This window comes from Hyperolius riggenbachi, chromosome 7 (genome assembly GCF_040937935.1).
Source record: "Hyperolius riggenbachi isolate aHypRig1 chromosome 7, aHypRig1.pri, whole genome shotgun sequence".
NCBI lineage: Eukaryota > Metazoa > Chordata > Amphibia > Anura > Hyperoliidae > Hyperolius > Hyperolius riggenbachi.
Genome location: NC_090652.1, coordinates 36,102,362 through 36,120,226, shown reverse-complemented (window position 1 = coordinate 36,120,226; position 17,865 = coordinate 36,102,362). Strand labels below are relative to the sequence as shown.

Here is a 17,865-nt window from a genome sequence, read left to right as displayed (position 1 = left end):
CCCGAGGAAACCCTGCAGGAAGCAGATCTTTATACTGAGGTCATCCAATGGGAGCAGACATGCAGATTCCCACACAGGTGAATGATAATCAGTCACAAGCTGACAGCAGGGAAAGGCAGACAAAGCTATGCAGCTTGCATGGAAAGAGATCAGAACTGCCTGAGCTGCAGCACTACTACTTCCAGCAATACCTGCTGCAGCAGCGATCATGACAGTACCTCCCCCTTTAAAAGCGGATTCCAGACGCTTTTCAAAACTGAAATTCCCAACAAAACAGTCTGACTGATAATTCATGATGACCGGGACAGCCCGGCAAGACCGAATTCCAGAATCAGTCCCCACAAGACTGGACCCATCAGAACCAGAACCTACAGAACCATGCCCATCAGTACTACAAGCCCCAGTGTGACACCCATCAGAACCATGATTTCCAGAAGAAAGCCCTCCGAAACTCCCTGAGCGATACCCACCGCTTTCCAGGAACCGTTCAAAAACGCCAAAGCCTTTGCAATGCCCACCGGGACTGTCTTTACCAACACAAAACCCACTGTTGAACCTGTCCAAGGCACCAGGACAAGTTTTCTCAGAGACCTCCCAGAACACCTTGAAGCTCCAAAGAGATCCCCATAGGTCAGAATGCCCCTTAGGCTCACATGGAGAACTATCAAGAACCCCTATGGAACCTAGGGCAATTCCCGAGTCAGGGCCACAAGGACAAACATCAAGATCAGGGCTTTCAGGGACCAGAACCATCTCTGGGCATGCAGGCAGACTGGCAACATCAGAACATGTTCCCACTAAGGAAGCATCAGAGCACGCTAACACCTTAGACACACTTGGGCATTCTGGCACACAAAGAACATCTGGGCACACTGGCACAAGAGAAACCTCTGGGCATGTCAAGGAACTGTGAGCCTCAGGGTCAGCCAAGACAGGACCAAAACCAGGACTGGCCCAAAAAAAATCATCATGACTAGACTTCGCAACTACTGGACTTTCACACAAGAATGCAGGATCAGACTTAGATGTCGCTGATTCCAGCAAAGTCAGTAACAAATCAGGTTCAGGGGCACTAACAAGACAGGACAAATCTTCTGATGTATGCACTGAACCAGATAGGGACTCCACAACTACCTCTGGACTGGACAGAGACTCATCTAATACACTGGATTGGAGCTCATGAGGGGCTGCAGAACAAATCAGTATTGCAGCAGCCCCCACTGGACCAGGCAAAACTGAGGGATTCCCTGGACAGGAAGGGAACTCCGGAATCTCTGCCACACCGGCCAGAGAATCGGAATTTTCCAAGATACCAGACGGGTTTTCAGGAACACTTACTAAATCAGACTGAAATTCTGAGACTTCTGTTATTTTGACCAGAGAATCAGAATTATCCATGTTACAGGGCAAGACTTCTGAAACATGCAGAGGACAGGGCTGGAGTTCCTCGGCTGTTACAACACTGGAGAGGGACTCAACAACATTGGTTAAATCAGACTGTGTACAGGGCAAGGTATCTAACACACTTGCTGACGAGGACAATATTTCAATGGCTTCTGCTTCTCTGGGCAGAGATTCATCAAGTTTTATTAGAGCAGACTGTAATTCCAAAACAGCTGCTAAACAAGTGAATATTGCTGCAACACCCACTGAGGTAAGCAGTGCCTCAGAGTCTTCTGCTAGAGGGTTTGAAGTATCCAAAGTACCGGGTGAAGCATAGGACTCTGCGACCCCAGCTTCACTGGACAGGATCACTGAACAATCCATATTGCAGGGCAAAACCATGGAAGCACCTGCTGGACAGCATAATGATTCTGTGACCTGAGTTTCATTGGAGAGATCTACTGCACAATTCATGGTACAGGGCAAATTTACTGGAACATTTTCTGAGCAAGATAATAATTCTGCGATTTCAGGTTCACATAGCAGATGCTCTGAGCTATTCACGAAACTAGAGCGAGGTGTAGAAACAGGAAGATCAAGACACAATGTTTGCGCATCTGAATCACCATTCATTTGGAAAATTGGAAAATTCAGATGCTGGGGTTCTGAGGTTTCTAGACAGGATTGCTGGGACTCGGAAACTGATGTAGTGCATCTATTGGCATCTGCTGGATCAGACAGGAGTTGAACTTTATTAACACAGGTAATTTCTGCAGAAGTGTTTGCAGAGGCAGGCAAGATTTTTCTGGTGTCTGTTTCACTGAACAAAGACTCATGAGTACTGGCTAGACTGGACTCGGAAGTCAGCAGGACCTCTGGATTCTCTGCTGAGAAATTTGCGCAGGGCAAGGTTAAGAATGTATCAGTGGCTTCTGTTTTACTGGTAAGTAACACTGAGTTATCCATGGTACAGGGTGGAATTGCAGGAACTTCAATTTCACACAAAAAGAGCTCCGAATCACCTGCTGAATCAGCCAAAGGTGCTGAAGCAGGCGGGTCAGAACGCCAAATTTGCGAATTCGGAGTCACATAAAAATCATCCAAAATCAGTTCCCACACATCAATCAATGGAGCCACAAAGTCATACCCACACACACCAGTTTTTATTAGGTTATAGGCAGACTTAATGCATGCATTCAATACTAATTCACTTTTTGCACTGTAAAATTGACAAAATGAACTTGAATCATTCTTCCATTCATTGACCAGAGCTTCCATCTCTCCTTTCTCAAATGGAGGATTCCAAGCATACTTAACAGGCAGATCATGGTTTGCAGATATGATTGTAGCAGGGACATATATTGGGTTAATTAGCAGGTGATTGGCAGATTCCTTATTCCTAAGAATCTCCAATACCTGTAGCAAGTGCTGAACTGTAGTGTATGCAAACTTTCCTTGCTTCACAAATAAGTTGATTTGTTCAATACTCTGTAATATCTCCTCATAATCATACTCAGATAATTCTTTTAAACAAAAATCTTTATTTTCCCTAGCCAGGGAGGAAAGTTCATTAGTAGTTTCATAAGTCCATTTAACTCCCCTGAAAGACAATTGCATTTCATTATCTGTTAATGGCAGAATCTCATTATAGGTCTCAGTCGCTAAGGATAACGACTCTGCAGATCGGACACGTTTCTTAGAACGTTTGCGTTTTGCCTTAGACCCTGCTGTTTTTGGTGATTTATTCAAGGCTGCAGGAAAATTATCAGTAACACTTTCTGCTTGCTGAACATTTTTGCAAGCAATTGAAGGAGAAGCTGATTGGCCTGCTGCCAGGAGTTCATTAAGAGGAAAAGGCAATGGATCTATGCGCAACCAGTTATGGATCACAAACGCTAGAAATTCAAGCGGTCTCTCTTTCAAATCGGAATGATTGAGAACATCAAATGCCCACTGGAATAATTCCCCTTTAAATAAAATATAACTTAGTTGGAGTGCCCAGGTTGAAACAGGAGTCGCTTGGAGATCGGGATTGGCCAGGAACCTGGCACATTCAGAGAAAAACTCATTTTCTGTTTCAGAGCTAAGTTCTTCAAATTTCTTAAAGGAACAGGAACCATAATTAACAGTGTCATACTTTCTGGGAATCCCCCCCACAATGGGGATTGGTAATGGGGTTTTCATAATGTAAAGCTTGGTGGTGTATTCTCCACAGTCAGCATGCAACGCATGAGCTGACGTGGAGGAGGTACACACACTAGCACAAGGAAACAGGCTATCCCTAGTATAGTGGAGGGGAGGACTGACTCCAAAAGGAGATTGTGGCGCACAGAGCCGGTGCAGATCCGACAGCCACAAACAATACTTTCGCTATAACGTCTCAGCGCAAAGTAGCGCTGAGCGCTTAAACCAGAACTGAGGAGATCAGGACAGGTAGACAGAATGAACGCTTGCTAGCCAGCCGCTACTTAGCGACAGCAAGCATCCACAACGAGACAGACTGGAATGAGGCAGCCAATGCGTGCAGCGATGGCGTGCCTCACAAAGACAGGACAGGATAGTCAGGAAATAGCAGGATCAAGATAGATGAACGTAACACAGACAAATATACAATAAGTATGTTTTCCTAGCGTATTACAATTACAGCTATCAAAGAAACTATTTGTAACGTCTGACTAACATATGTATATATCGGCAATGAACCGATATATGACATAAGCAGGAACGCTGACTAGGACTGGAGCAATACAGGGAACAGGACTCAGAAGGATTCGCTATCTCTTCGCAGAGATGAACGCAATCCACAAACGGTAACAGAACAGGATTCAGAAGGATTCGTTATCTCTTCGCAGAGATGAACGCAATCCACAAACGGTAACAGGACAGGATTCAGAAGGATTCGTTATCTCCTCGCAGAGATGAACGCAATCCACGAACAGGACCAGGAGCAGGATACTAGCTCAGCACGGGTGCTCACGATACGCGCAAACTACCAAAACGTGCTGGAAAGCTGACTAACTGCACACAGGATATAAACAGTTCGTGTACGTATACATCAGCGACACTAATGTATCAACGTAACACGAATACAAGGAAAATAATAAACGTGCTGGTATGCATATATATTGGCAATGAACCAATATATGATGCAAAGACCAGCAAAGTATCTTTAGAACAAGAAACACGATCGGGGGCTGAAGCGACAGCAAGGCAGGCTTAAACTGAAGCTATGAAAACCCGAGGAAACCCTGCAGGAAGCAGATCTTTATACTGAGGTCATCCAATGGGAGCAGACATGCAGATTCCCACACAGGTGAATGATAATCAGTCACAAGCTGACAGCAGGGAAAGGCAGACAAAGCTATGCAGCTTGCATGGAAAGAGATCAGAACTGCCTGAGCTGCAGCACTACTACTTCCAGCAATACCTGCTGCAGCAGCGATCATGACAATTTGATAATGTGTGATAACTTTTGATGACGTGTGATAAGTTTGATAACGTGTGATAACTTATTTTGATAACGTGTGATCACTTTGATAACGTTTGATAATGTGTGATAACTTTTGATGACGTGTCATAACTTTTGATAACGTGTGATAACTTTGATAACGTTTGATAACGTGTGATAGCTTTTGATAACGTGTGATAACTTTTGATAACTTGTGATAAGTTTTGATAACATGTGATAAGTTTGATAACTTTTGATAACGTGTGATAACTTTGATAACGTTTGATAACTTGTGATAAGTTTTGATAACGTGATAAGTTTAATAATGTGTGATAACTTTTGATAACGTGTCATAACTTTTGATAACGTGTGATCACTTTGATAATGTTTGATATCATGTGATAACTTTTGATAACATGTGATAAGTTTGATAATGTGTGATAACTTTTGATAACGTGTCATAACTTTTGATAACGTGTGATCACTTTGATAACGTTTGATACCATGTGATAAATTTTGATAACATGTGATAAGTTTGATAATGTGTGATAACCTTTGATAATGTGTGATAACTTTTGATAACATGTGATAAGTTTGATAACGTGTGATAACTTTCATAACGTTTGATTACGTGTGATAACTTTTGATGACGTGTGATAAGTTTGATAACGTGTGATAACTTTTGATAACGTGATAAGTTTGATATTGTGTGATAACTTTTGATAACGTGTGATAATTTTCATAACGTTTGATGATGTGTGATAAGTTTGATAACGTGTGATAACGTTTGATAACGTAGGATAACTTTCATAACGTTTGATAACGTGTGATAAGTTTGAGAACGTGTGATAACTTTTGATAACATGTGATCACTATGATAACGTTTGATACGGTGTGGTAACTTTTGATAACGTGTGATAAGTTTGATAACGTTTGATGACGTGTGATAACTTTCATAATGTTTGATGACGTGTGATAAGTTTGATAACGTGTGATAACTTCTTTTGATAACGTGTGATCACTTTGATAACGTTTGATAATGTGTGATAACTTTTGATGACGTGTCATAACTTTTGATAACGTGTGATAACTTTGATAACGTTTGATAACGTGTGATAACGTGTGATAAGGTTTGATAACGTGTGATAACTTTCATAACGTGTGATAATTTTCATAATGTTTGATAACGTGTGGTAACTTTTGATGACGTGTGATAAGTTTGATAACTTTGATAATGTTTAATAACGTGTGATAACTTTTGATAACATGTGATAAGTTTGATAATGTGTCATAACTTGATAACGTGTCATAACTTTTGATAAAGTGTGATCACTTTGATAACGTTTGATACCATGTGATAACTTTTGATAACATGTGATAAGTTTGATAACGTTTGATAACTTTTGATGACGTGTGATAAGTTTGATAACGTGTGATAACTTTTGTTTTGAATGAGATTTCTTCGACCTTCTTGGTCAATTACGTGTGATAACTTTTGATAACATGTGATAAGTTTGATAATGTGTCATAACTTTTGATAACGTGTGATCACTTTGATAATGTTTGATACCGTGTGGTAACTTTTGATAACGTTTGATAACGTTTGATAACGCGTGATAAGTTTGATAACGTGTGATAACTTTCATAACGTTTGATAACGTGTGATAACTTTTGATGGCGTGTGATAACTTTGATAACGTTTGAGAACGTGTGATAGCTTTTGATAACGTGTGATCACTTTGATAACGTTTGATAATGTGTGATAACTTTTGATAACGTGTGGTAACTTTGATAACGTTTGAGAACGTGTGATAGCTTTTGATAACGTGTGATAACTTTTGATAACATGTGTGTGAGAATCCGCTCAGCTGCCTGCGCAGGCAGGCAGCCTTTTGACCATTGTTTAGGTTTGCATGCTGCAGGACTCTGGAACAGAGACCTGTCTTTCCATTGCAAGTTCTGGTCTGTCCTCTTGCTGGGGAATTTGCATACATTCGTTATGCAAATCCCCTACCTGCCTTCTTTGATGACTGGCACTATAAGAGCTTTATGTTTCCCAGAAGGCTTGGCTGGTCATTTCCCTTCCATGGTCTGTTCCTGATGGACACTGCTGGAGTGTCAGCCATTGCTATCTAGTATAGTTAATTCCTGGGGGTTGCTTTAGGCTCCCCTTCTAGCCCAGTCAGGTTGTATTATCTGTATTGCCTGTTCTGTCTTGTCTTGCCTGTTGCCATTGTCCTGTCCCAAGGGTGGTGGACAGGAAATGGTTCTGATCCCTGTTCTTGGAGTATAGCTGGTGCAGCGGTTGCTACCAGCTATCTCTTCTGATCTGTCTCTTTGGATCGCGCTAGCCACTTTTCGCTAGCGCTGTGGATCCTTCTGTTCTGTCTCCTGGGATCGCGCTAGCCACTTTTCGCTAGCGCTGTGGATCCTTCTGTTCTGTCTCCTGGGATCGCGCTAGCCACTTTTCGCTAGCGCTGTGGATCCTTCTGTTCTGTCTCCTGGGATCGCGCTAGCCACTTTTCGCTAGCACTGTGGATCTTTCTGTTCTGCTACTCTGTCTTCCTGAATCGCACTAACCGCTAGCGGTAGCGGCTGTGGATCTTTCTGATCTGTGTTTCTGCTTGGATCACACTTGCTCTGACGGAAGAGCGGTGGATCCTTTCTGCCCAGTTCCTGTTTCACGTGTGTCTGTCTTGTCTGCTGCGACCGCTTGCTGGAGGCTCGGTGAGGTAACCGTTAAGCAAGCGTTCGCGTCCTCTGTTTCATGTTTGTCTGTCGATGGTTAGTTAGGCGTGCTTGTCTCTATTGTGCTTATCACGTGGAGACCGCGCATAACCGCGTGCACTGTTGCGAATGAGTGCGGTGTTCGCGGTTAGCTAGCGTTTATTATTTTCTGCACCTCCTCATTGTATGATTTGCTGTGCCTTTGCTATCCTCGTATTCTGTCCTGCTCTGTCTTGTGTCTCTATCGGCAATCGCCAATCTTGCGATTGCGTTCCCACTTTGTTTCCGCTGTTGTGTGTTCACTGTCGCTGGGTGGCGGCTAGTTTGGTGGACACACATTGGTTCTGTCCCTTTGCTCTGTTTCTTGTGGGCTATCCAGCCCTGCCTGATCATACCTTGTCCTGGATCTGTACAATTCCCGTCTGGCATCTGTGGCTGTGCAGCGACTGTGTTCGCCTGCACTCCACAGCGCCATCTGCCGGAGGGAATTGCCCTCTGCGGGTGCATAGCACCTAGCCTGGGTGTCCTCAAATATACGCTTGTGGAGGAAATCCGCCGCGTCAGCGCACGTCTGGTGCGCTGACCGCGAATACGATTCCACAATCGTTACAATGTGATAAGTTTGATAATGTGTCATAACTTTTGATAACGTGTGATCACTTTGATAACGTTTAAAAACGTGTGATAGCTTTTGATAACGTGTGATAGCTTTTGATAACGTGTGATAACTTTTGATAACGTGTGATAACTTTTGATAACATGTGAGAAGTTTGATAACGTGTGATAAGTTTGATAACGTGTGATAACTTTCATAACGTTTAATAACGTGTGATAAGTTTGATAACGTGTGATAACTTTCATAACGTTTGATAACGTGTGATAACTTTTGATGACGTGTGATAACTTTGATAATGTGTCATAACTTTTGATAACGTGTGATCACTTTGATAACGTTTGATAATGTGTGATAACTTTTGATAACGTGTGATAAGTTTGACACCGTGTGATAACTTTCATAACGTTTGATAACGTGTGATAACTTTTGATAATGTGTGATAACTTTTGATAACATGTGATAAGTTTGATAACGTGTGATAAGTTTGATAACGTTTGATAACGTGTGATAGCTTTTGATAACGTGTGATAACTTTGATAACGTTTGATAACGTGTGATAGCTTTTGATAACGTGTGATAACTTTGATAACGTTTGATAACGTGTGATAGCTTTTGATAACGTGTGATAAGTTTGATAATGTGTGATAACTTTGATAACGTTTGATAACGTGTGATAGCTTTTGATAACGTGTGATAAGTTTGATAATGTGTGATAACTTTGATAACGTTTGATAACGTGTGATAACTTTGATAACGTTTGATAACGTGTGATAGCTTTTGATAACGTGTGATAACTTTGATAACGTTTGATAACGTGTGATAGCTTTTGATAACGTGTGATAAGTTTGATAATGTGTGATAACTTTGATAACGTTTGATAACGTGTGATAGCTTTTGATAACGTGTGATAACTTTGATAACGTTTGATAACGTGTGATAGCTTTTGATAACGTGTGATAACTTTGATAACGTTTGATAACGTGTGATAGCTTTTGATAACATGTGATAAGTTTGATAACGTGTGATAACTTTGATAACGTGTGATATTTGTCTTAACACGGTTTAGTGAATTAAGCCCCTGGTGAGGCGTGTCCCACTGGTGTAATGCACAGCATGCTGTGTGTTTACTGGACAACGTGTACATTAATAGTAGCGGTGAAGCACACTTTCATTGTACTGAATGCTATACTGTATGGTAGCAATGCACTTATTATTCGGTATGATATGATAGTACTGATGTATTTCTGGATGCTCTGGGTTTCATCCAGGAAAGTGACATGCTTTAAAGTGGACCTAAACTCTTGCACAGGACAGAAGGAAAACATAGAGAAATGAACCCTGTATGTATTTAGAGAGTTTAGCCTGTCTAATTCCCCCTCACCTGTGACTAAGCACAAGTTGTAATTTGATCCCTTAGCTGTGTCATCTGCCTGCCACAGCAGAGGGGCTTATCTGAAAGCACAGGATTTAAACAATATGTCTGCTTCCATGAAAGCTGGAAGTAGACAGACCGAAGATTTATTGCAGGATTTGTATTAGCTGTAACAAAGAAATGTTTTTCTTTAAAGGTTACTTATTATGCTGCTGCTTATCTTTTAGAGAAAAAAAAGGAAGTTTTGAGTTTAGGTCCGCATTAAACGAACTCTCTTTGCAGATGATGGAAACAAAACGATACTGAACTCACTTAGTTTTTTGTTCATTCTCATATAGTAACAGTAATCCCCCTGACAGGAATAGAATGCATCACTATTGCAGAAGGCAGTGTACATTCTATTTCTAAACTCAGCAAATAAAAAATGGAATTTTGATCACCATAAATGGGAGTCATTATGTAAAGAATAAATGCAATAATACATGATATGCCATAATGCTCTTAATTCAATAAATTCATTTCCTGAGTTTTTTTTTTTTTTTGCTACGTTTTCTCATCTTACCTACAAATCCACTTTCAGTGCCTGCAAGTGACAAATTACTAAAAAATACGTAGCTATGTTGTAATTGGAATCCTCAGAAGTGTTTGGACTTCTCAAATGAAATAAAAAACACACAAAAAAAACAAACAAACTGAGGCATAACGAGCAGTAGAGATGACAATAATTCTGTCTTGCATGCAAAGGTAATACAAATTGTATGCAGTTTGAATTGGACCAATCAATGCACTTCCCGGTGGTTTTGGTCAGCCAGAACCCATGCTGCACACAATTTGCAAGCAAAAAATTATTATTAGTATCGTATGGACCTTATCTATCAAGGAGATTAGGTCTATGATAATCACTTACTGTATATCACTTACAGCAAACCTGAACTGAAAATTAAAACTCTAAATAAACATACACGCGATATACTTACCTCCTGTGTAGTCTATTCCTCAATCTCTTTCTCCTCTCCTGCGTCCCATTTCTTCACTGGGATCCATGGAATTCCCCGTCCTCAATTTTGAAAATGGCCATTACCCCACAGCTTCCTGGTCAGCACACTGTTAAACTGTAATATTACCCACTTGAGCCATAGGGAAACATGGTCATTACCTTGTTTATCAGTTGTCCTTTCAGTTATAATTGACAGAAACTGATCAGGGCCGGATTTGTACTTTTTACCGCTCAAGGCCCACTAACACCAGCCACCCCCCCCCCCCCCCCTCTTCGACAACAGTGGGGTTAGAAAAGGTTTAACCAACAAGGAAAAGTGGAGAGGTTAGGGATATAGAGGAGTTAAAGTAAGGTAAGTAACAAAAAGGCGGTAAGGGGAAATTAAAGGCTAGGAACTTCGGAAAATTAGGGTGAGGCTATGAATTTGAGAATGGGATAATGGATATCATTAAGTATCAAGTTAGGGTTACAGATCAAGAGATTAGGGTGATTAAATTGACTAAGGACATTTAAGGTAGCTATACATTTAGCCATTTGCTAAACAATCAACCATTTTAATCCATCATTTTATAGAATCGAGAGAGTCGATCGAGCAGGATGTGCAAAATATCAGTTGTTCGCACAGGGATCAGCTACCGTTCACCTATCATTCAGAGCATGGTGGTACAACATCGGTCAGATCGACTAGTGAAGGTGAATCACATAGAATATCGCTTGTAGTGTGTGGGCTGCTAGTCAATTGACTTTCGATCAACCACACTCAAGTTGATCGCTTAATAAATTTTATTGCTTTATCGATTGAAACAGAATCACTTGATGTATGTACCTTTAGTGACATGACTGTGTACTCTGCAGAAGATGTTAGTGCTACAGAAATAATATGGTAGGACATTAGGCTATGACTATGGTAGGACTAGATTGTGAGCTCCTCTGAGGACAGTCAGTGACATGACTATGTACTCTGTAATGTGCTGCATAAGATGTCAGTGCTATATAAATACATCATAATAATATGCTAGGACATTATACTATGACTATGGTAGGATTAGATTGTGAGCTCCTCTGAGGGCAGTCAGTGACATGACTATGTACTCTGTAAAGTGCCTCAGATGACAGTGCTGTACACATACTTATTAAAGTGGTTCTGTGGTGGTCTGGAAAAACAAAAAGTGTCACTTACCTGGGGTTTCTAACAGCCCCCTACAGATATCCTGTCCTGCGCCGTCACTGACGAATCCTGTTTCCCACCGCAGGTCACCGTCTCATGCGGGTATTTGTCTAACAACACGAATGTCAAAGCGGCTGTGCAGCCATGGCCGCGCGCTTTCTCCCGCTTGCGTCTCCAGAAGCTTACTACGCAGGCGCTGTACGGAAAAACTTCACAATGTCCCAACGACTGCGCAGCCGTGGCTGTGCATGTCCTCGCTCCTGTCTCCGGGAGCTTACTGTGCATGCACAGTACGAAGTTATTTCGAACAGCGCCTGCGTAGTAAGCTCCTGGAGACGCAAGCGGGAGCAAGGACGCGCACGGCCATGGCTGCACAGCCGCTTTGACATTCGTGTTAGACAAATACCCGCATGAGACGGTGACCTGCGGTGGGAAACAGAGGATTTGTCAGTGACGGCGCAGGACAGGATATCTGTAGGGGGCTGTTAGAAGCCCCAGGTAAGTGACACTTTTTGTTTTTCCAGACCACCACAGAACCACTAATAAATATGTGTACAGCGCTGTCATCTGAGGCACTTTACAGAGTACATAGTCATGTCACCAGACCACCACAGAACCACTTTAAAAATATGGTAGGACATTAGACCATATCTAGAAAGTAAAACTAGTGAGAAAAGTGTAAAGTACAGAGGGGGAGTGCAAGATGGGAGACAGGGGCTCAAAGCACAACCCCATGACGAATTGCCAGGCACCGATGCTGAACGCTTTTCTTCTGCTTGGTAGCAGAAAAGTGTTTTAACACAAGCTAACATTGGATAAAGGAGCTCCCACCAACCATCCACAGAAACTCATCTGAATCATACCTTCTCCTGCCTCTGCCACTGTAGCATCCTCAATAATATCTCCAGTTTAGCTTTGTGTAAGATGTGAGATACAGACATTACTTTAAAAAAATTGTTGATTTCCCAAAAGACAAAGTCATCATAATTTTCTACAAAGCAGAACATGATTGACTTGGTGTAGTGGTGGCCAGCACTGTGTAGGATTGCAGCACACTTCATATACTTTGCGTGACCCCATTCAAAAGACTAGTTAAAAAAAAAAATATATGCCCCAGCATGAGCATGGTACCTTAGCACACCACTGTGCAAGTTCATTCACATCCCTGCACACTTCTTGCCATCTCTAGTGCTGGATGGAGCACAGGCAACTTTCCCTCCTCCTGGCTGACTCCCTCGTGCTGCTGTGTTTGTGTCCGTGGAGAGGGGCGGGGGCGGGGCCGCTGCAGATCACGTCTCCCCTGCCAGGTCACAGTGTCATATAACGGCAGGGGAGAGCCAGATAACCTGGACAGGCTGCAAGCAGACGCTGCAGCTAATAAGAAGCATGAAGAGCAGGAGAATGCTCTCTTTGCTTTCAGCTGCAGCTCTTGACAGACGGGCCTGAACGATGTGCATGAAGCTGTACTGTTGGGATAGAGAATAGTGTGCGCACGCCTCCCCACCCGCCCCTTGAAGTAGCAAAGAAGTCTCCGCCCTAGTCACCGGCCTCGGGGGCCTGCTCAGAAATCCGGCCCTGAAACTGATATATAACTGACAGCAACTGTTATATTTCAGTTCTGACAAAAACTTGTCAGAACTGGAAGGAATCATCGTGAGAATAAAATGGTGAGCTTCTGAGAGGAAATGATGGTGAGGTAAGCATGTAATATTAATTTGCACGTACATTATGTAGTTACTTTAAATCATTTTACTCGGTTCAGGTTTACTTTAAAAAGTTAAAGGTCTAGTTTGAAAATCTTCTCTTAAATGAGAGAAAACTTCCATGAACTATATGGTTCATTAGTTAGACTTATTGCACAGACAGCAGTAACTTACTCTCTAAATATCGAGACATATCCTTCAAGGATGGAAACTTCTGACCTAGATAATCAAGGTGATCCAAGAATTTCTCACATGCTGGACTTCCTCTCTGTAGTATAATGTCTAGTATTTTGTCCACTCCCTCTTCAGATGTTTTAGCCTCAAACAGGTCTTTATACTCCTGTTGAGTTAAGAAGCTGAGAGGTCCTGTTTCATCATATAAGCCATCCATACGCTCTTCAATGACTGTAGGCTCCCCTTTTAGATGTTCTTTAGTGGGTGAAGCCTTCATAACTGTTTCATCAAACCAGCCATGTGTACTATCTTCAGATAGATGTTCATCTATAGATGACTCTTGCCCAGTTAAAGCCTTGACATGTGTTTTATCACACAAACCATTCATATTGTCTTCTAAGACTTGTGTAGGTTTGTCTGTCAGATGATTATTGGTCGATGACGCCAGTCCACTGGAATCGATGGCAACCATTTTATCAGACAAGCCTCCCATACTCTCTGCAAACACTTGTGGTGGTTCCTCATTTAGATGATTATTGGTGGGTGATGCCAGTCCACTGGAATCCATGGCAACCATTTTATCAGACAAGCCTCCCATACTCTCTGCAAACACTTGTGGTGGTTCCTCATTTAGATGATTGTTGGTGGGTGACGCCAGTCCACTGGAATCCATGGCAACCATTTTATCACACAAACCTCCCATACTCTCTGCAAACATTTGTGGTGGTTCCTCATTTAGATGATTGTTGGTGGGTGACGCCAGTCCACTGGAATCCATGGCAACCATTTTATCACACAAGCCTCCCATACTCTCTGCAAACACTTGTGGTGGTTCCTTATTTAGAAGATTGTTGGTGGGTGATGCCAGTCCACTGGAATCCATGGCAACCATTTTATCAGACAAGCCTCCCATACTCTCTGCAAACACTTGTGGTGGTTCCTCATTTAGATGATTGTTGGTGGGTGATGCCAGTCCACTGGAATCCATGGCAACCATTTTATCAGACAAGCCTCCCATACTCTCTGCAAACACTTGTGGTGGTTCCTTATTTAGAAGATTGTTGGTGGGTGATGCCAGTCCACTGGAATCCATGGCAACCATTTTATCACACAAGCTTCCCATAGTTTCTGCAAACACTTGTGGTGGTTCCTCATTTAGATGATTATTGGTGGGTGACGCCAGTCCACTGGAATCCATGGCAACCATTTTATCACACAAGCCTCCCATACTCTCTGCAAACACTTGTGGTGGTTCCTCATTTAGGTGATTATTGGTGGATGACGCCAGTCCACTGGAAGCCATGGCAACCTTTTTATCACACAAGCCTCCCATACTCTCTGCAAACACTTCTGGTGGTTCTTCATTTAGATGATTGTTGGTGGGTGACGCCAGTCCACTGGAATCCATGGCAACCATTTTATCACACAAACCTCCCATACTCTCTGCAAACACTTGTGGTGGTGGTTCCTCATTTAGGTGATTATTGGTGGGTGACGCCAGACCACTGGAAGCCATGGCAACCATTTTATCAGGTAAGCCTCCCATACTCTCTGCAAACACTTGTGTTGGTTTGTCTGTCAGATGATTATTGGGGGGTAATGGCAGTCCTTTGGAAGCCATTGCTACTGGATTTCACCACCTGAAAAAAAAATATATTGACTGTCATTATACATAGCAATAAAGATTTGTTTATTAAGTACTTATTTACTCCAGGACCAACAAACCTGCATGACCTACACTATAAGTCTACATATGGAGTTCGTAATCTAAACCTAGCCACCATTCAGGTACAGAACATAATGTTAGATTGAGCATTAGTCTGAGTAGGGATGACAAAACTGTTTGCCTGGGGAACGGTTTCCCGCTGACATCAGCCCTTCACCAGCTTGCCTGAGCGGCAAACAGTATGTGCCTTTCGCAGCCACCTTACACTTTCCTATTGGGCCACCTTTTTAATATTTACCCTGCTGTCAGGTGGTACAGGATGGCTAATCCGACCTGATCGCCATATGGGCCACTCCCCCTCAATATAATGTCAGCTCCCATTGGCCATTTTACAGTCTGATTTAGTCAGAGTAGGGAGAGGAGCTGCTGCTGCTGATACACGTACAGAGTTAGAGAGGCTGTATTGTGATATTGTGCTGTGTAACTGCTTCCTAGGTGCTCTGTGCACCAGCTGGGGACCCCCAATAGTCCTTTTCAGGACTCTTGTGACTAGATAGGCTGTATATTGTGCTGTGTAGTAGTGATGGGCCGAAAATCAGATTTCAAGTTCGTGAATTTTCGAATGCGAATTTCCGCAAAAAATTGCGAATAGGTGAATCTCCATACACCTCAATGGGCGGGCACATTTTAAAACCTACAAAGACTGTTTCTGGCCACAAAAGTGGTGGAAAAATTGTTTCAAGGGGCCTAACAGCTGGACAGGGGCATGTCGGAGGGGGATCCATGGCAAAAGTCCCACCAAAAATTACGGAGTTGATGCAGAGTCATGTTTTAATTGCTAAAGGGCAGAAATCGCATTACATTCCCAAAAGTCAGCTATGACCGTGGTCAGATGTGCATTAATCTTAAGTGCATAATTTGAAGTGCACAGCAAAAGACCCGCATTACACCAGAATAGAACCATAAGGGAACAGAGGGAACTGCCAGGAGACTCTGCACTTCGGTCACATGGTTTGCTACTTACCGTATATTTCGGCGTATAAGACGCACTTTTTCTCCCCCAAAAATGGGGAGAAAAAGTCCCTGTGTCTTATATGGCAAAGGCAGGGAATCCCCGACTTCCAAACGCCCGCCGATAGGAACCGCCACCACATCAGGGATTCCCTGCCTGTGTGCCCGCTCTGTCCCTGCTATCCCCCATGTGTCTATGTTTCTTCCAGTGTCACCGCTATCTCTGCAATGTCCCCCGCTATTCCTCCATGTCCCTGCTATGTCGGCAATGTCCCCGCTATCTCCTCCATGTCCCCGCTATGTTGGCAATGTCCCCGCTATCTCTGCAATGTCCCCACTATGTTGGCAATGTCCCCTGCTATCTCCTTCATGTCCCCGCTATCTCTGCAATATCCCCACTATCTCTGTAATGTCCCCCGCTATCTCCTCCATGTCCCCGCTATCTCTGCAATGTCCCCGCTATGTTGGCAATGTCCCCCGCTATCTCTGCAATGTCCCCGCTATGTTGACAATGTCCCCTGCTATCTCCTCCATGTCCCCGCTATCTCTGCAATGTCCCCGCTATCTCCTCCATGTCCCTGCTATCTCTGCAATATCCCCGCTATCTCTGTAATGTCCCCACTATCTCCTCCATGTCCCCGCTATCTCTGCAATGTCCCCCCTATCTCTGCAATGTCCCCACTATGTTGGCAATGTCCCCCGCTATCTCTGTAATGTCCCCCGCTATCTCCTCCATGTCCCCGCTATCTCCTCCATGTCCCCGCTATCTCTGCAATGTCCCCGCTATGTTGGCATTGTCCCCTGCTATCTCCTCCATGTCCCCGCTATCTCCTCCATGTCCCCGCTATGTTGGCAATGTCCCCCGCTATCTCCTCTATGTCCCTGCTATGTTGGCAATGTCCCCCGCTATCTCCTCCATGTCCCCGCTATCTCCTCCATTAGAGTGACCAGATTTTTGTGGGTCCAACCTGGGACGGGGAGGGGGGGCGTGGAGGGAGGGGTGGCGAAAAGTGGGGAGGACTGAGGAGCGCACAGCGACGAAGACTGGGGAGGGGGCTGCGCCGCGGCGAAAAATGGGCGTGGCCATGCCATTGTATGGGCGGAGCTAACGTAATGATGTAACAGCGAGGCATAAGAAAGCAGTGTTTACGCCATGATGTGGACAAACGAGACTTTGCATCATGGGTGTGCAGAAACTGTGTGATGCTAATAGTATACCGTAACCACAAAGCAGCAAACATAGCCATCTATGACCATTAAATAATAAATGCAGTAACAGTTACCCCGGACACCAGAAAATATACGCAATAGGCAACATGTCAGCACAAAATAACCGCAATGCGGGCAACATGTCAGTATAAAATAAATGCAATGCGGGCAACATGTCAGTACAAAATAAATGCAATGTGGGCAACATGTCATTACAAAATAAATGCAATGCGGCCAAACATTTCACCTGGAAAAGAAACGCAATGCGGGCAAACATTTCACCAGAAAAGAAACGCAATGCGGGCAAACATTTCACCAGAAAAGAAACGCAATGCGGGCAAACATTTCACCAGAAAAGAAACGCAATGCAGGCAAACATTTCACCTGGAGA

General features: G+C 43.2%; 1 protein-coding gene across 2 annotated transcripts in view; it reads right to left on the bottom strand.

The window, feature by feature from the left end:
- LOC137524249 (interferon-induced very large GTPase 1-like) overlaps nt 1-17,865 on the bottom strand; it is a 281,929-nt gene that overhangs the window by 167,276 nt on the left and 96,788 nt on the right. For both annotated transcript variants that reach the window (XM_068243882.1, XM_068243881.1), the window contains exon 2: nt 13,589-15,228. In XM_068243882.1, the coding sequence (XP_068099983.1) occupies nt 13,589-15,209 (1,621 nt within the window). In that variant the 5' untranslated portion in view covers nt 15,210-15,228. The remainder of the gene's footprint in view (nt 1-13,588; nt 15,229-17,865) is intronic.